This window comes from Bolinopsis microptera, chromosome 13 (genome assembly GCF_026151205.1).
Source record: "Bolinopsis microptera isolate Bmic1 chromosome 13, MBARI_Bmic_1.0, whole genome shotgun sequence".
NCBI lineage: Eukaryota > Metazoa > Ctenophora > Tentaculata > Lobata > Bolinopsidae > Bolinopsis > Bolinopsis microptera.
In genome coordinates this window covers 6886412-6906973 of record NC_087084.1, presented here as the reverse complement: position 1 = coordinate 6906973, position 20562 = coordinate 6886412, and the positions used below count along the sequence as shown (strand labels likewise).

At 36.0% G+C, this 20562-nt stretch overlaps 2 protein-coding genes across 2 annotated transcripts; both read left to right on the top strand.

The window, feature by feature from the left end:
• Window positions 1-68: 68 nt before the first annotated feature.
• LOC134825314 (uncharacterized) lies at window positions 69-6159 on the top strand. The gene is made up of 10 exons (XM_063837484.1): window positions 69-123; window positions 271-306; window positions 817-1001; window positions 1188-1379; window positions 1605-1706; window positions 1818-1925; window positions 2259-2389; window positions 3216-3473; window positions 3824-3895; window positions 5396-6159. The coding sequence occupies exons 3-10, from the start codon at window positions 840-842 to the stop codon at window positions 5526-5528; spliced, it is 1158 nt and encodes a 385-aa protein (XP_063693554.1). The 5' UTR covers window positions 69-123; window positions 271-306; window positions 817-839; the 3' UTR covers window positions 5529-6159.
• Window positions 6160-9991: 3832 nt separating this feature from the next.
• Window positions 9992-19409, top strand: LOC134824917 (integral membrane protein GPR180-like). Its single transcript, XM_063836925.1, has 10 exons — window positions 9992-10092; window positions 10199-10266; window positions 10449-10580; window positions 10766-10963; window positions 11173-11288; window positions 11466-11613; window positions 12280-12353; window positions 15038-15169; window positions 15734-15829; window positions 18603-19409. The coding sequence occupies exons 1-10, from the start codon at window positions 10025-10027 to the stop codon at window positions 18936-18938; spliced, it is 1368 nt and encodes a 455-aa protein (XP_063692995.1). The 5' UTR covers window positions 9992-10024; the 3' UTR covers window positions 18939-19409.
• The last annotated feature ends 1153 nt before the right edge of the window (window positions 19410-20562 follow it).

The following is a 20562-nucleotide window of genomic DNA, read 5'->3' as shown; positions in this document are numbered from 1 at the left end:
GCGGAGATCAACGCCATGAGGGCAATCTTTCAAGGAATTCGTCCTTTTGGTGCGACTTCCATGTTAAACAGGCTTGGGACAAAAGAATTAAGTGCATCTTCAAGCTAAAAGACCTCGAAAAGAGTTAGTTTCCTACCACATTGATTTTCATTTAGGAAGTTTTGCAATTTATACGATTTATAACATGATATTTGATATTGCATTTAAGTGTTTATTGTGTGTTTTGGTACATAGAATTGTCATTCAAGTTAATTGTCATACTTTCTGCAGACGTTCCCCTGCACAGAGAATACGACAATGACAGAGGTATATGTTTTGATTTTGTTAGCATACGTGGGCAGGTTTCCATTTTGTTATCAGCGCTCACGATCGCTTAGTTAGCGCTTTTTAAAAAAAGCCGTTTTTAATCGATTATAAGCGGTTAAAAAAAATCGCTTATAGTCGACTATAATTGATGTAGTAATTCAAAAAAGCGCTTTTGTTTCCAGTAGGATTGGCTATTACAAGTGGTGGAAAAGCGGTCGGCCAGATAAGCGATTCGTAGTCGTTTTTTTGAACCATTTATAAGCAATTATAAGCGCTTATAGTTAAAGCTATAAGTTGGTTGCAATTTAGCTGATTATAAAGCGCTAAATAAGCGATTATCAGCGCTGATAACAAAATTTCATTTGAGGAAACCTGCCCATATGTGTGCACTATGTTTTCTATGTTTTAATGATTTCAGCTAAATTACATTGTTTCCTCAAACCTGGATCATATATATTAGAGGCATTTGGACAGATCCACGGCTATATCTAACTTAAGTTTTATTTTCAGCGAAAGTTGAAGCGTTCGAATGCATGCTGTATTTAATGTACGCAGAGACCCCCAACATCCACCTTCCCGACACTCGAATCGACCAATATTTCGAGGAAAGATTATGGAAGGTGATGACCAGTGACCTCTGTCTACGTAATCCCACATTTAGTAGCTATGTCCTCTATTACGCAGATCGCAGAGAAGTAAGATTTTTTGTGAAATTCTTAATTCTTTCGTTGGCATCATACATTTTGAGTTTGTTAAAACTCGAATTGAATGACGAAATGAATGACGGCTGTACCGGGTACCCAGAACAAAAATAGGCTTGAATGTTGACAAGCAGATGTTCAATAACCTTAAAATATCTCTTTATAAATATATCTTCTCAGTATTGGGCTATGCCGTACAGAAATCTGGAAGCTCTTGCTGGGGTCAGAACAAACAATGGAATAGAGTCGCTTAACAATGTTTTGAAACACAGAGTGTTTAATGGCGTATCCGCCCATCGTTCCCTTCCTCAGCTGCTAGCCTCTCTGGTTTTTGACTTTATCCCAAACAGGCTGCAGACGTATAGACACAAGGTAAAATTTTAATAAACATAATGCTTACCAATGAGAATATGAGCAAACAATATCGATCGTCGAATTATAAACATATTTGATTTTCGGTTTTATTTCTTCGCTAGTTGTTTTATAGAATCAGTTCGCATGCATAAACCCATGAGCGCAAAGTTAGCCCAATAAGCCCATAGACAATAGTCATGTAGATATCAAGTTACAAAATTACAAAATAAAATTATTCATCAGATGATATCAGACTCCGTGAGTTATAAGAGGATCGTTTCACAGAACCATGTGTTACCATCATTCTTTAATGGTATCCCGTCTAAGAATCTCATCTTGGTGAAGGTTTATATTTATAATGTACAGCTTCTTTGTTTTCGGATATTTGACATTTTTCAACCCAAATGTATGTCACTACAAAGTTATTGTTCAGGATATGAACTTTGTAATTTTCAGGAAAGTTATTTTCGATCCTTCGAAAAAACTAAAGACGACATCAGGAAACTGGGTGACCAATATGTTGTCAGGACAAAGGATTCTGAAGGAAATCCCTTCGCGTACAAGGTAATTAATACTTAATAGACTAGGATTTGTTGCAACTTGTCTCCAATAATCTGATTTAGTCGTTATTGAGTCTCGCACTTTGATTACCTTTCAAGCAATTTCTACTTTTTTCTGAATAGAATCATTGATGACAGTTTCTGATAAAAGTAACAGAAACTGTAATTATTGAGCCTATTCAGAAACATCCAGAAATTTACTGAATGATAGTTTCACCATTAGCTGACCAATAACTATTGCAGACCACAGTTTATGAAGTAATTTACCATGAGCTAACATCATGGTCAGATACTAGAATCCTTTCTAAATTCCTTTCTAAACTTGCAAAAATCTTAGGTATCTCTATCGGAAGAAGTCAGGTGTGACTGCATTAAATTCCGTGGCACACCGACGTTACCGTGCAAACATGTGCTAGCGATTTTGAGAATATATGAAATTGACTGGACGCAACTCCCGACCACATTCAGGTAAAACTTTTTTTTGTTTAACATGATTGGCCTCACGATAAAGTCAATAGGTTATTTCCTGTCGGCGAACCCATGAACCATTTCGATAACCTGGGCAACCTTGTCGAGTTCAAAGTTTGGCCTTGAATTTAAATTGAAGCTATCATGATCAAGGTTCCATGATCAGGGTGAAATATTGACTGAGGACGTCCGCCAAAAATCGCAGATTTTCAGATCACCCCCTCCCCTGTCCGGGTGTGTCCGAACAGGGGACACACTGTTCTGGATTTTCAGAAATCAACCCCCCCCCCCCCCCCCCCCCCCCCCCCCCCGTGTCCGTATTTCAGGATTTGTCCGAAATTCCAAAACCACCCCACCTCCCTGACTTCATAAGTAAATAGTCTGGCCCTGGGACATTGCTCTCGAATTCAATCGAGATCAAAATGTGATGGTTATAACAAGTGTGCCCGCATCCGTTTACTTCATTGTTGTATCTCTGAACTGTAGTAAAACTTAGCCTCGTATTTAAACCCTAATTTGTAAGCTTTAAACCGAAGTTTTAGAACTTGATTCGGAACAGCGAATGTAAAAATTTCCGGATATATTCAATATTGTTGGTTGCTTGCTGAAACGGCTGCTGATCATGCATCAATCTTAGTGAATTAATTTCATCAGACGTCAATATTATTCTTTAATTTGCTAAAAATTGTTAACAGAAAATATAAAACTATTTTTAAAACTGTTTCTTCTCACTAGCTCACTAGCAATTTGTAACTTAAAGTTTTGGCTATCAGCTGTCATCCTATAAATACAAATTATTGTTAAAAGTTTACCAAGATTTTTTCAGACTAAGTCCTCATCTCAGCGTCGACAGCACTCTAGGTAGAAACGTTTCTACTGAGTTACCTCAGCAAGTTTATTTTGGCCCCGACCGTGACCATCAGCTGCCGGATGAAGATGAGGGATCATGCACTAATGAACCAATCGAAGTAATCGATCAATCGTGTTCTAGTGAGGAGGTACCAGGCCCCAGTACTGCAGATAAGGATCTTGACTTTAACAAGTCATTTAGCATCTTAAGTGACCTCAAGACTCAAATGTTCAGGTAATATTATATATTATAATTAGCATAAGCTCTCTAAGGGAAGAATTTTATTCCTGATTCCTCCTCGATCATTCAAAATATTGGTTCACTTAACAAAAATGTAATTTGATTGAATTAATGAGTCATTAACATAGTATCACTACAAAGAATCCTTATTTTAACTTAATTTGCTTCTATAAAGATCAATGTCTCAGACATAGCCTCATGAATTGAACTCGATTTCAATCATTGTGCTCACAATCATTGCAACAAATGGTTATCAATCAATCGAACCAATCATTTGATAATCAACCGAATGGATCAAAACCACAATAATCAGATACGCAACACCTTTCAAAATATATCTACAGGATTCCTGCATCTAAAAGGGGAGAACTCCTCAAACTTATGGAAGACACTGTTAGAGACCAGCTTATACCCTCGTAAGTCTTTAAAATTTAACTACTTCCTTCTGAATTCAGATGTCATATTCTAGCATTAATAATACTCTTAAAAAATCTTGAGGAAAGGCCCTAAGGTGTGAAAGTAACCTAAATCGGTATATTTTTGGGCTGCCAGACTTTGGGGCCGGAGTGATATGATCCACCATATACGTCATCAAGTAATTAACATGCAAGCTTGAAGCTTGTGGCGTATAATTAGTGATGTGATCCATGGATTGAATATAGTTGACCTAGAAATGGGCTAGATCTGGGGTAGAGTTCATATGAGTTGGGTATGTCGTGTAGAAAGAACAAAGGTCGTACAGAATACTGCTGGAAGGAGTCTTTCCAACAGCAAGCCGATCCAGATGATAGTCTGTTGCTCCTTAGAGCAACATCTTCAAACATCCTCTGAGCCAAATACAACAATGTTTAAAATTGCTAAACAAGTTTGAGTAATAAATTATGATCATGAATTAACCAGTAATCGACCGGAATTGGCAATTTTGAGCTATCCCGGTCCCGGTCAAGTCACATTTTTCATCCCGGTCTCGGTCCCGGTCCCGGTAAATTGATAATCTCTTTGAATCTCAGTCCCGGTCAAGTCACATTTTGTATCCCGGTCCCGGTCAGGCCTGAAATCATGTCCCGGTCACCTCCTGGTCAGAATCAAGCACCTGTTGACATCCTCTGAAACCGTTGAGGAACTTGGAGAAGGTAGGCATGACTGTTGATAGAATGCGATACTACTACCTTCTATCACCCAATATTTATAATACCTAGAACACTAGATCGGCTCACTCCCCTTGCATGCCTTTGACACGTACGTCTCACATGTGATCTACGAGTCGAGCAGTCAGATCATGTTTACTTCTTAATGTACAGCTATGATTTACAGAATTGACATGTGAACTCTACCCCAGATCTAGCACATTTCTATGTCAATTAAATTCAATCCATGGATCACATCACTAATTATACGTCACTAATTGGTGACGTGATCTGACCCCTCTTTGGGGGCCGGATCAGTTTCCGGTCCCAAAGTCTCCCAGTGTATTTTTGGACGCTGATTTCGAATCACTTCCCGTAGGGTAAAAACGCTTCCCTGGAAATTGATAGGCAAAAACCTGTTTTGGTCACGTGACATTATAGTTAAACACGAATTCGAATGTTTAGGGCTCGGGTTATAGGTTTAGGTCTATAGTTAGGGTCACGGATATAGCTTCAGGGTTATGGTTAGGATTTGGATTAGGGTTAATGTGAATTTTGAAACCGTTTTGTTCGACTGCAAAACCATTAAAACCAAATTCACGTGATAATGTTAAGGCAAGCGAATGAGTGAGAATATAGTAACAAATAGTCACAATATTACCAACGCATGTAGTCACTCACTAGTCACAGCACACAATTATACTAATAAACTGGTATAAACGAAACCGGCATATCCAAAGATTTTAAATCAATCTATTGAATAAATTTAAATATATCAATTTCTTTCAGGGTTCGGAAGCTAGGAGAAAATGCCCAAATCCGCCGAGACGATTTTGCAGCCACTTTACCAAAGCCAACAAAGAAAAAGCGGAAACTATTTCCGAAATACACTGGTCAACACAGCGATAGTGATTTCGAGTAAAAATTTATGACCATTCTGCCTTTATAATTAATATTATATCCATGATGCACTGTTATATTGAGCACAAAAAATATCTTTAATTTTGAAACTTTAGGATTTGCGATTCCGCTTTTTCCTCGTTTGATTCGGTAAAGAGAACAGAGAAGACAGAGAATTAACATTTTGTTGTTTACTATCGGATACGTGTTTGGCGCTCAGAATTAAATTGACTATATAATTCGGCCGGTTTTGATGAGCGAGTTCATGCTTCTGCCACGTGTTTTATTTTGCAATCCAACTGCAATAGAGAAAGCCTCACTGAATTAGGCACTTATAGTTGCACTAATATAATAATAATATGATGCGATGGATAATTTCATTTAGAGAAATTTAGAGATTTTTAGATATTTAGTGATATTAAAGTTGTCACATAGGAGTTCACCCACACTTGCCATGCACAGATTAAAAGTTTTAATAAAGCTATCTTATACTTAAATATCGATCATGGTCGGTATTATATAGGTTTGAGGAAAATCGTATAATTACAGAATCTGAAGTATCAAAATATAATGATTGATTAGTGGTTTTGGTCAGTTACTGTTAATTGCTCCCGATATTGTTAATTTCATTCAGACTCTTTGAGTTCTATTTAACAACTGCAGTTATTTTATCACTTTTATAAGGCGACCAGCGATATATTTTGTTAATGATTTTTTTTGCCTTCATTTATTTTATCAACTGTAGCGTTTATATTAAAGATTACCGATCTTTACATCTTTACATCTTTACATGTTGTTATTATAATTCTAACAGCTCATTGACGAGTCGTCATAAAATTTTGTTTTAATTCTTCAAACATGCAGCTAGCTGGTACAAGAACCAGATAACATTCTTGCGACGTAATTAATATAATTAATTGACATAATAAAATAATAAAATATGTTACACTGTATTTAAGTATATGTAATATGCAACCTGGTCCTTGTGCCGAAAATTCAATTAGCTAATTACCGGCCATGCGTTGCATAAATTCCATATTAGGGCCCATTTCGGTCACAAAGCGGAGCTTAAATTGAGTTTATTGCACGCGCGGTTGACAAATTATGTGAAAAAACTGTCCTGTCACAAACAATGCGCGTTATAGAGGTGACCAATGAAATCACGGCATTAAAAACACGTGATAGCGCGCTGGCGAGTGAATTAGTAAAATCCTACGAAGTAGCGCGCGCCGGGCCAGACCATTAACATTAACAATGGTCAAGGCTGGCATGGCCGTGAGCCAAATTTCATTTAAAACTGATTAGACTGAATAACAATGTGACACATATTATAAACTAAAAAGCAATATTGAATATGACACTTGACAGGATTGAGGTTCTGAAAGTTGAATCATGGATGATGTATAAATGTTTTTTGTATCACGTGGTGATTCACACTGTCGCTTCACTATAGTGGTAGAGTTTCTACGATACAGGGGGCTAGCCGCGCACTCGTGCGCGGCGGGTCATACAACGTATGACAAAATATTTCCAGTTTCCACCGAAAACACATTTTAATTTTGATTTCTTAAAAGTATCGCGCTACTTTTATTTCACATTTCGACCGCGAGGCTAGGCAAATGCTATTAAGTAAGTAAAGTTTTGTTTTATCATTTTGATGTCCACAGTTTTAACTTGATTCACGATGTCAATCCTTCGCATTTCGCCGATCTGCATTTGTGGTTGCGAGAAGCATTATTTGATGCGCGCGCGACCCAGTAGTGCATCGCGCTACAAAGTTTTAACTTGATTCACGATGTCAATCTTTCGCAGCTTGTCGAGGCCCAACGATGCATTTCGCCTATCTACCGGCCGTGGTTGCTGAAAAATTTATTTGATGGGCGGTGCGGCTTCGGGCTTATTACTGGGCCGCGCTCAGCCTGTCATTCCGCCGAATCTCTATTCATATGTTAATGAACATGATAGCCTGAGGTCCCCAGGTAATGCGGCTTAATAATGGATCGCGTTACATAATTTTAACATTTCTCTTTGCTTGACGATGTCAACCCATCGAGATCGTTGCTTTGCGAAGCACAGCAACAAGCAACGATCGACGATGCGAAGCAAGAATGTTAGTTCGCGCGGCGCGGCGAAGCGGCGAAGTCTTCCAACTTTTCATTTCACTTTCACATAAATTTAGTAAATAATCGAAATTCGATCAACGAAACTAACATTCAATATGATTTCAAAATTTAAAGTATTTTAACTTTCAATTTCATTGTTAACGGGTGATACTAGTAAAATATCTGTTCCATATATTGGACTGTCGACGAGTCCAACTCGGCGCGCGTCCTGGTAGGTTGTAAACCTACAATTTCATTGTAACAAAAATATTTTAAAACGCCAAATTATTTTCGACGCACCGCGCATATTTTGTTTTTCCTCGCCATCCTGAGTAGTCCTATAAAATCGAGCGCTACATCTAAATTTCCTCAATTGATTGCAACATTTTTAACTATTTCAGTCGATGCTATCTTCAGCATCGGGGAACTGGGTTATTATTTCTGGTAAGCCGGAGATAATGATTAATTACTTTATATACACTCTACTGTCACGTGACCTTTTTAAAACGTCCTCTAGGTGGCTCTTAATGACTATTCGAAACCCTAACACTCTAGTCTGATCTCCACCCTAACCCTTTACACTAACCCAATCCCTAACTGAATCATATGCTGAAATCCTAACCCTAACGAGAAATTAGACCAACTTCCTTGTATCGGCTTGACGTATCTGCTAGAGGAGTTTGGACTCCATTTGATAAGACCTTTCTTGACATAAGGGTTTCACACCCCAATTGCTTATCAAACAGGACCAAAACTCTTCAAGAAGTATACGAAGAGAACGAAAAGGAGAAGAAGGATGAGTACTTGGAGAGAGTGTTGAACGTAGAGAAGGCCACTTTCACCCCAGCCGTATTTCTCACAACTGGAGGCATGTCCAAAGAATGTAAGCGGTTTCCAAATAGAGTGGCAGACCTCATCGCCAGGAAAAGAAAAGAGAGGTATTGCGATGTGGTAAGACATGTAAGGACAAGAATAAGATTCGCTATGTTAAGAACCACACTCATAGCTCTACGAGGGTACAGAGGGAAAAAAATGGACAGCAAATATGAGACACCACTATCAGAAGTCTCTTATAACCTCATCCCTGCCCCTATGATGGAGTAGATGTGTATTATATATATCTGATTGTTGATGTTTCATATTATATAATATTGGTAGCAGTGGACAATTTCCGTTACCTCTGTATTGTGCTCTGCCAATTGCAACACTTGAATTACTTTATTGTATATATACTGTTTGACACTCTTTCTCACTTCCTTGTATGGTCATATCACGTTATCGAGACGGTTTTTCGCCGATATCTCTCTAGTGGAGCATTTTAACCCTATGTCATGTGGGGTAATTCGGAACCATCATTCAAAAATACATAGAAATAGGCAGATTTCCCTAAATTTATTATTACGCTCCTGAAATTTTGGCTCTGGTAACTAATTAATGTGACACGATGTTATTGTAAGATGACAATTAAATAGACCCTGTGCGCTGCGCTCACGCCCAAACCTAAGGATTACTCAACAATGTGTGGCTTTGTGCGCAGCAGTACTAGTAAATCCTGTAAAATCAACTAATTTGTCTAATCTTAGGGAGGGGCACCCCCCCCAAGATGGGGTCAGTATTTGTTACATCACTGTGTACATCCAAACCATAATTCGGAATACACTTTATTCCTTTAGTTGCTTGATTTCCATTGGGATCAAAGATTCCATTGAAGAGTTTCAGATTGGTCAAAACGTGGGTCAAAATAAACCACTGCACTTGATTTACCCTGGCTTAATCCAGAAGTTTCTGTCATTACTTCAGATGATTGTTTATCCTTTATAAGTTAAATCCTTCATTTTTCCTTCTTTTCCCTAAATGTGTCTACTGGAAAGTTCATACACATTAACGTTTTATTTGGTGTATCATGTTTTAATAGTCTTGCATGGTTTACAATATGAAGGTTGCTTTTCTAGGTTTAATGTGTCCTGTCCTCGTGGCACACCTGTGCATTTTAAGTTGTTGTGCCACTGTAATATAAAAGTTTAAATTATTACTATTATTATATCGGGTCTCAATAAGAGGTCTCAACTGCCTAGGCATCAAACCTTCAACCTTGGCAATCGGTAAATTTCCTCTGGTCCGGAGTCAGCTGACCCTAGGGACCAGAGGATAAAGGCGTAGAGACTGTGTGTATCTACAAAAGTGGTTGTTTTTACTAGAGACAGGGCTTGCAACGCAAGGGAAGAAAAACAGGAGAAACAATCACAAAATGCATATTATATGACTTAAATAGAAATTCAAACAATCCTACACTACAATACATTAACAACTATTATTATTATTATTAAGTAGTCACTGTTTTAATTTTCTGTATAGTATTAATCATGTCACTATCTTCATAACCTTTTAGTAGGGATTAGGGAGCTCTGGGATAGAGATGATGTGGTTGTTTGGGTGGACTACTTTTGCCATCATCCTTACATTTTCCCACTGCAAGACAGTCACGTGAGTAAATTGAAGCTGGAATTTCCAACCTAATAATCTTGGCTAGTTGATGTAGGTGTGAGCAATCTTTGGTTTCCATGACGTTCTGAACATTTGCCTTTTTCAGTTTCATCTCTAACTCCAAGATTGCTCGAGACAACAGGGGAACAATAGTCACCAAATTCACATTTCATGGTTAGTGCTGCCAATTTTTGATTTCATAGTTTTTCTCTCATAATCAGTACTCTAAATGCAAACTCATTGATCTAAAAAGGAAAGTACAGTTTTGTATTGATACTTTAATTATAGAATTCTGCAACATTAATGAATATTCAATAATTTTTAAACGGTAGTTCTCAAGAAGCTAACATCATCAGGTAGTCAAGCTCTAGCAAGGCTGAGAGGTAACGACAGTATTGGAGGACTCTATTTCTTTCCAAGAGATAAGATTCTTGCAGAAAGATCTAAAAATGACTGTAATCAGTTCTTGCGTGGAGCTTCATTTTCATGTTAGTGACAGTTTAGGGAACATTATAATATCCCACCTGCTATGGATAGCTTAGGACAAGCTTAACGTTATTTTTATTTTATGTAATTAAACTTCCAAAACAAAATTTTAAATCCGTTAAATAATTTTACCACGTTTTCAATATGAAACTCGTTATTCCTTCTGTAATTAAAATTTGCTTTCCAGTGTTTCCTAAAAACTCAGAAACTGATTTCAAAGAGCGCAAGTTTCCCCTGTGGTCGAAGGAACCACACACCTTCTATGCACTGTTTGTAGATGCAGCCACATGTTACCCCCAGTACCCTAATCAGAAGAATGTTGGACTTGAGCTTCACCTTCTTAATGATGAAGCTTCTGGTGGACATCTTTCTGCAGAGGAAAATGGTATGTAAAGGAATGTGTATTGTTTACTGATCAGTAAATTTAGAGTTACGAACTTATGATTTAATCTGTAATTAGAGATATTTTTATTCACACGTCATGACAAACTTCTGCCCTATTCGTTGTTTTGCTTTTTGACATTATGAACGCTAAATCAGTCTTTTATCATCAATTTTGTAATATAAAAATAACAAACAATCCATTCCATATAGGATTGAAAGCAGCACATTTGTTATTACTCCTCTTGTTTGTTGCTGGTTGTATTTGGTTTGGTATCTCATTACACGGTATCATATCTGGAAGTGGTTCTATGCTTTTTGTTATGCAGGTTTGTCATTATAATTTATATATATCATTATGGTGTACTGCACCAGATTAACCCAGGCTAAAGTGTTTATTTTTTCTTGTATTATGCAAAAAAATATGATCGTTAATGAGCTGTTTTGAATGACTTCTTAGAGTATCATACAAACTTTCGTAAACTTATTTCCCTCTCTCCCCCTAGTTGTTCCTGGCATGTTCAGCGCTACAAGGGTTTACTCTCATGATCCCCACCCTACACTGGGTGACGTATGAGAGTAGCGGGTGGGGCTGGCCTTTCCTTTACTCCCTTACTGCCCTCTCTGCGCTGGCTGCAGATTTGGCTATGGTCGGTAAGTTAACTTGAGATATTAACAGTTTATTAGCATAAAATAAGTACTAATATTAAGTTGTAGTCACACAGGAACAACCGGAATTGACACGGGCAAATCATTTGTTACGCACCCTACGCAATTATCAATTAAGTCTTGTACTTAGTATATAATATGATTTAATATTGTATGGGCGTGGTATAAAATATTCAAATTTTGGCGACAGAATCCTCGAATGAGTAGGTACAGTATGTCATCTGCAGAGCAACAATTCTCAAATATATGAAACCTGTGGTATAAGACCCAACGTATGTAAACTGACTTTTGGCCCCCTCCCCTGAAGTAAACTCACATTTCTGGTGATATAGCTATTTTGTATGTATTTTAAAATTTTAATGTACATTTATAATTATTTATACTACTTAATTTGGTTGATCATAGGTTGCCAGAATGAACATCATTAAGCCTTATTTATGAAGGTGTTTACTGTTTAATATACGATAATATAACGGCCGTTTAGTGCGATTTGGTAAATAATACCACTGAAGATGATATTCGTTTAATAATCAAACGAACAAGTTTGACGAGTAACTGCCTAAACACTTCAAAGAGTGTGTTATGTCTAATAAGTGAAATAACGACACTGCTACTAACACAACTGTAGTTGTTAACAAATATATATCTCAGGTTTGGTGGTGGATATCGTGCTGGGCTGGACCCTCGGCAGCTGCAAGAGAATAACTACCTCCAGATCCGAAATGGTTCGTTTTATCACGTGATATTTTCCTTTTATTCCTGTACCTGGCTACATTCCGCTCACATAGTCTCAAATAGCTCAATCCGCAATCGTTACGCGCCGTTACTTTCTTCATCATCATGTCATCATCAATCATCATGTCATCAAAACTCAAAAGTTTGTCTAGACTTTCTTCACAGATGATAATTTATTTATTTATTTGTCAGATTATTGACCTGAATCACTTGTTTTAATTTTATAGATTTACGTCATGTAGTAATGAAACTCGTCTCACTGGATGGAATGCGTCAGATATTTTCTTAAAACGAGTGAAGAAAAGAGCCAGTTCCGGTTCCAACCCAGCTGAAAAAAGCTAATCCTGAGCTGGCCGTGTTTTACTCCCAGTGCAAATATCTTGAAAATAAATCTCTAAAATATTCAGATATCAAACATAAAATGACACACTCAGAAACCGTTCCATATCCTCATTTAAATTTACTTGACGTAACAACCCGATATTGATACGGCTATAACCATTCCAACTTATGTGCAATTTATCATCAATTCTCTCTGTCTACATAAGGAATAATCCCTTGTGCATTAATCACTAGCACCCTCCACGCTCCTACAGCACGCTTATAGATTAAGTAACTGGTACAGGCATATGAACCGTATATGACACGTGACAGCAATTAGCCTATTAGATCCCAGCGTTACCCAATATAAAGCCAGAATCAGTAACCAAATGTAATCTCCCAATATATAATAATTACAGATAGGGTCACTTACCAGAACTATTTATCGCCCTTTTATAGTACATTAGTATTGCTCTGAAGCAGTTCACTGCATAACGCCTCGAGTTGATCCTGTTCACTCAGCTGTTCACTCAGCTGTTCAGTCTAGCTGAAGTAAGATTTAGGGAAGTTGTAAATAGCCCTGACAAGTATTGGAGTATTGGTGGCTGCGTAAAGGGCAGGGTTACTAGGGTTAAACTATTCTAACTCTTATGTTGTCTACTTGTAATGGTTACTAGTGGTTACTAATGTTGTATACTTGTAGTGGTTACTAGTGGTTACTAATGTTGTCATTTGTAGTGGTTACTAGTGGTTACTAATGTTGTCTACTAGTAGTGGTTACTAGTGGTTACTAATGTTGTCCTCTTGTAGTGGTTACTAGTGGTTACTAATGTTGTCTACTTGTAGTGGTTACTAGTGGTTACTAATGTTGTCTACTTGTAGTGGTTACTAGTGGTTACTAATGTTGTCTACTAGTAGTGGTTACTAATGTTGTCTAATAGTAGTGGTTACTAGTGGTTACTAATGTTGTCTACTTGTAGTGGTTACTAGTGGTTACTAATGTTGTCTACTTGTAGTGGTTACTAGTGGTTACTAATGTTGTCTACTTGTAGTGGTCGGGTTACTGCCGCAACGTGCCGCATATTGTCCAGAATATACAGGATCTAGGAAAGAGGAGGATATCTTAATAATTATTAAATTAATTAATCGAATAAATTATTTGCTTAATGTGGGAACTTGACCGTTTGATGAGATCCGACCACATATTATGATAAACATTGTTTATACAGGGTGTTTCATAAATAGTGTCCTGTTTTTGATTTATTGTCAAATTTAGTACAAATGAAATAACTTTTCAAATTTTGGTTGTAAGTGTAACAAATATATCAAAAAATCATAAAACACAATAAAATTTGATTCAATAATTTATTATCTGCTCGAACCATCGTCCTTTATTGGAGAGCACATGTTGATATCGGGTGAGGCAGTTGTCTACTGCAGACTGCACCGTGCTCAACTGTATTCTCCTTGCCTCTCTCCTGATATTCTGCTTAAGTTCTGCGGTTGTTTTAGGGACTGGATTGCTATAGACTTTACTTTAGAGCAGATTTCGGCCTACCCGTACGCATGTTCTTAATCAGGGTACAATCAGTTTCTAGCTTCTTTACAAGACGTCGTATTGTCCTATCATCAAGTTTGCTGAATTTAGACTTGTTCTTCTTCTGTAGCAGACGCCTAGCACTTGTCACACTGCCTCCACAAATCCAATAAGTCCTCACAATATCGAGTTTTGTTTCTTTTGTGAACCCCATTTTTCTCAAAATTCGACTTTTTGGAACAGAGCCAAAAAAACTAACAAAGTTGAATCGCTGGAACAAATGAGCTTAACAGATTAAATTTGTAAGGTTTATGAACTAATGGCAACCAATAATGGGAATTTTGCTCCTTTATAAAAAAAATTATTGTTTTTTAAAATCAGGACATTATTTTTGAAACACCCTGTATATAACGAATAAATATAATCAATAATTATCAGTCATATTTAAATGACTTGATAAATAAATTGCACGCTTCGACGTCATACATTATAGATGGTCATTAATTTTATTTATTCAAGCGTGACTATTCTCTATTTCCCTTATTCAAATTTCAGATACTTAGATACATATTAAAATTTGTTAAACTGTATGAGACAGGTTTTAAATATTATGATAGAAATATTCTGAATATGATAGAAATATTCTAAATATGATAGAAATATTCAAAATATGATAGAAATATTCTGAATATGATAGAAATATTCTAAATATGATAGAAATATTCTAAATATGATAAAATATTCTAAATATGATAGAAATATTCTAAATATGATAAAATATTCTAAATATGATAGAAATATTCTAAATATTTCCAGGTGTTCCGTGTGGTGGCGGTGCTGGGTGTCCTGCAAGTTGTCCTTCATTTGTACACAGCTACCATCGATACAAACGACCCCAACTACTACAGTTTCAGCGCCAAGACTGAGATTCTGCAGGGACTTGTTCTGGTAAGTCTTATATTGATAGTTGACACGTGATAGGAATGAGCACGTGACAGGAATAAGCACGTGACAGGAATAAGCACGTGTCAGGAATAAGCCAGATAGATTCCACTATTTTATATTCACGTTCTAAATTACACACAACGCTGCTATCTAACTTTCTCTAAAGAACAGAATTATAAAACCTTCATTCTGCGCCAATTTGCTCTGTCAAAAGCAATATTTCTAAGATAATTTAAATTATGAATATTATTAAGAAACTATTCCACTATTGTCCAATCAAACCACGGAATCACTTGTCACGTGTTAAATAATATTACCTCCCCACTAGAATCCAGATTTATTAATTACTTCTGATTATGTGTTTAATTGCTTAATTACTTCTGATTATGTGTTTAATTGCTTAATTACTTCTGATTATATGTTTAATTGCTTAAGTAATTATTTATTAATATTTAGGCTCAAATCAATTTCCAATCTGATTATCGGATCCACCAAAAAAGTCGGATGAATTTCAAAGATTTTGATATTTCCATCATGGTCAACACGACAACACACATTTATTTTCAGTTGGCACAAGGATGTTTCTTCTTAGCTATCTTAGCAGGAACAAACGGTGAAGATCGCAGCGCTCTCAGACAGGATTTCTACTCCTCTTTCGCCTGGGTAAGTGCACTTTTATACATTTATTTAATTTATTAACTTTATAAACAGGGTGGGTTGAGATCAAGTGACAGCTCCGTGAATATTGTTATAAGTGCGTTTATAATTCGCGAAAACTGTTTTCTAGATATCAATCCACTCTTTTTCTTAACTTAATTATATTGATCAGTTTTAAATTATTGTAAAGGTATATTTTTACATTATTTGTTGAAAAGATTGTTTTGCGAAGCTTTAATGAGCTGATAACGTTACTTTTTAACGAGTTAAATAAGCTGACTTCTGTAAAAGCGTTGTGTAACTGCAAATGTGAAAGTTCTAAAACATACTAATTACTCTTATCAAGTTAATGTGCATTCTTCTGAGCGATTTATTCAAGTACGGAACTTGCATTTTGTCTTAGCAAGTGTCTCTAGCAAGATCATCTAACTGATCTGAGAATTAAATCAATTTCTTTCTTAAAGCAATTTAATGAGCAGAAGGTTTCATTTCCCTGAAGTATGGTTTAAACTGTTCATGTGTGACGAACATGACAGCTTCTTAAATATGGAATCAAGTTAAATAACCACTTTTAGTTAAATAACCACTTTTAGTTAAATAACCACGTTTCAATAAATTCTTACGAAAATTATTACGAAAGCCACCAAAGTTAGGAGAACGTGATGACATGTCACATGTGAAAGTTGACCAATCAGCATCTTCTGTTATTACGGAGGTTGATTTTGATTCCAGTTCTACCTTTGATGTTAAGCTGTTTTGTCTCGAACATGTTCTACGGAAATTTGAAATTTCTTTATCATTTAGAGAACTAAATTTAGTTATAAATAACTAAATTTAGTTCTCTATCCGCCACTGCTGAGATTGCTTCCATTTCAAGAGCGGACGTAGAATTGACAACATGTCTAATTTTGCAGCTTGCGAAAGTTGTGTTCTTTGGAATTCGGGAAAGCGAATTTTCCAAATCTGTTTAGAATTTCTCTGTATTTGTGCACCTGGGTTTTTTTGATAGCTACTTTCAAATCAATTTCTTAATGATGATTTGTGACAGCTCCACAATTGAAAAAATGAATGATGACATGCCCTTTCATTACGAATGTCGTCGTCCAAGCCATTTTTGATCGTTTATTACGCATTGTACTGGTGTTAAAAAGCTCATGAAATTCAACCATATCTGTGTAATATAGTTAGTATCTTCTGGGTCACCCTGTAGTATCTCCTTTTAAACGTAATCATTATGATAATCCTCTCAAAAATTCATGTTGTAACAACCATATCATTACTTCCACTGTGGTTAGGTTATTAAATTGGTTAAAATTCAAAATTACTCTTAAACAAAGCAACTTAATAACTAAATCGCTGATAGCATTCCAAAACGTGCAGAAAATTATAACTATTTATGGAGATAAAATTACAAACAGTCGCAGTTACACAGCATTTTTATGGTATCTCATTGTTATGTTTTTATCTTGTCTGTGAAGATTGTACCATATTTTCAAGGTCGCAATTCCTTATCATTTGTATCAATTTCTTAACTACTCTCTTCAATTTTTTCAGTTTAAAATAAAATGTATTAGTTTTTTTACACTTCAAATTCGTAATTTGTTAATTCGAAAATTAGATAAATGAATCCCTTATACCAATTGAATGATAGCAACTGTCGACTGATGTGTCACCCAATCTGAATTGCGACCTTGAAGTAAACTGTATCACCGTGTCATTACTGCATACTGACTGGACCTGAAAATTAAAATAAATGTTAAAGTGATTGACAGACCACTCACCGGCAAAGTTATTTAAAAATAAAGTTGTTATTTAATAAATTTACGTCTTAAACAATACATTAGATGATTTTAAAGTATATATAATTTAAATTATCGTAATGATTTTTAACTTGTATAATAATTGTACTTGTTGTACTACTTGTTCTATTAAAGTCCACTGTGAAACATTGTCGACTGCACGATTGTAATGTTGCCAGACGAAATGGGTCTGAAATGATCACTGATCGCATGACTGATCACATGACATTACACTAAAGCAACACATTATTTGCTATAGAGTGATCTCAGGCGCCAATTTGTTCTGACAATATTATAAACTTGCAAGTTGTGTTATGTTTAAATGTAAGTAATTTAACCCAAGCTAATCGCTCAATCTGCGGCTTATGTTGTATTATATAAACAAATATGTGAACATAACTCACTAAAATAGTCCTTGTCACGTGTTTGTTGTTTATATTAACGGTGGTTTGCTAATCTTTATTGTGTAAACACTGCAGTGTGTAGTGCGGTGGTAAATCTATTTACATCATACTAATTGTAACGCTGGTGATGTACCGAAATAAGTTTACTCATTCGGTCTCATTCTACTTAATGTAAAATTAGTGAATAAAATTTCTGAGTTATCAAAATAAATGTAACCCGTGAACTGTGAAGCAAATAGAGTACCAGCTGTATTGTCAAATTACTAACTACTGCAGCCGCTGTTTGGGATATCAGCTGTATGTGGTTATTAGTACCACTGTTAAATTACTGACAAAGTTAACTTTCCATCCCATTTAACATAGTTAACATTGCATAGTTAACATTGCACAGTTAACATCGCATAGTTAACATTGCATAGTTAACAATACACAGTTAACATTGCACAGTTAACATTACATAGTTAACATTGCATAGTTAACATTGCACAGTTAACATTGCACAGTTAACATTACACAGTTAACATCGCATAGTTAACATTGCATAGTTAACATTGCATCACTCTCTGAACATTCCAGATTATAATATCCTGGTACTCTGCACACCCCGTCTCCCAACTAATCGTCCTGTTTATGGCCGAATACAACCGTCTCAAGGTATTCGTGGCTATATCCCAGTTCCTGCGGGGGTGCGCGCTAGCACAGCTCGCTAACCTCTTCATCAAGCGCAGCCTCTTCTGGGAGGTCTCCTCTCAGTCTGGTACTTCTATGCCCTTCACGGAGCGCAGCTTCGCGCGCAGGACGGAGAATGATCAGCACGTGCAGAATGATCAGCACGTGCAGAATGATCAGCACGAGCAGATTATGACCGGGTTTGGGCACCAGGGATATGATAAACTCACCAAACGTCATTAGTATAGGTCATTTGATGGGTTAATTTGATCAAAGTTCAATTTTGTTGTTTTCAAACCATTTTCTTGTTTTGTTAGATTGTTTACGATTTTTAACATGTTCTTTGCTTGACATAGCGTAACACGCTATGCAAGGGTATTTATTGTTATTATTAGGGGGTTTTTAACGAACATTTTGGAATTTCTTTGATACGTTTTTATAGATTTTTATCAACTTTGTACCTTGTACTTTTCTAAGACATCTAACATTTGTACCATTCCTCACCGTACATATTTTGTATATAATAATACAATTATACCCAGCATTCATTTTATGATTAATGCTCAAACAGTTTATATGATTTTCAGCATCACCAATGAATATAATATTTTTTCTATACTTTACATATTATTGTATATAATTATAAACATAAACTCTTTAACTTAGATTTTTATCTCTTTTTATATTTGATACTCTTGTACACAATAAATAGCATATTTTTTCTCTGTAGATAATATATTGATTATGACGTTATAAAAGCTTAAAAACTTAAGTTTTTACGGGTTGTATTCTTCCTTTTTAGTATTTTGAGTGGGTTAGAAGTTGTCGTGCTAACAAAAAGTCAGTTTGGGGTAAAATTCAGGGTTTCGTTTGTTAACAAAAACGTACTTAATCAATATCTAAATTAAAATGTTTAAAACAGCAGTTTAAATTTGTAAAAACATTTTTAAATTTTCGAGAATTTAAAATTTTCAAGAATTACGTCAGTTAACAATAATTGTCAGTTTCCATTATTCTGTAATACAATCTGTTAAATATCTAACAATCGAACTGTTAAGACCATCGATTTTGGTTTTGATCATCCACCATATCTTTTATTTGTCTTAAACTCAGCAGTCCAGCAATTCTTGAAATATTTGAAATTTGGCAGGAGGTGCTCACCCAACCCACTCAGCAGGTAATAAAAACGTTAAAATTTTTCAGCGGTACTTGTTACCATATTTACTGAGATTATATGCCACGTATACCAAACACGTACATCAAACACGTACATGAAACACGGCGTGTACACACCAGACATACATATTAAATAGTGTCTCATTTCCTCTGTTTCAACTTTGTAAATCTCTTTAAATGTGGTTCTCGTCATCACACCGTCAAATTTAACCGTACTTTATCTTACTTTACTTTACGTATTATATTGTAGTTATATTAGTTACAGTGTAATTATATTACACTCAACGAATTACAGACGGTTATTATCATGATGTCATGGTTTTCAGTTTTATCTGTTTTGTTTTAAAACATCTCACCAATAATGATCTTATTTTGTTTGAAACAGTATGTGCTAATGAGTTTTACTAACTAAAAGTATGTGATAATGAGTGTTTACTAATTGAAAGATTTCAGTTGAATCTGACAATGTTTTGGTCAATTTTCGCCACGGGGAAAGATACACATGGAGAAATATTGCCAGTCTTGTGCCCTGTCACCGTAGATAATGTGCTTTATGGAGGGCGCGGTGCAAGACGTATGACAAAAAGTGTACCCTCAGAACATCTAGTATGCGCGGCTTGACGCGCGCATCTGTACGTGGTTACGACAATGTGATGAATCTTGTTTTATAGTAATGGACTGGGCTCCGGCC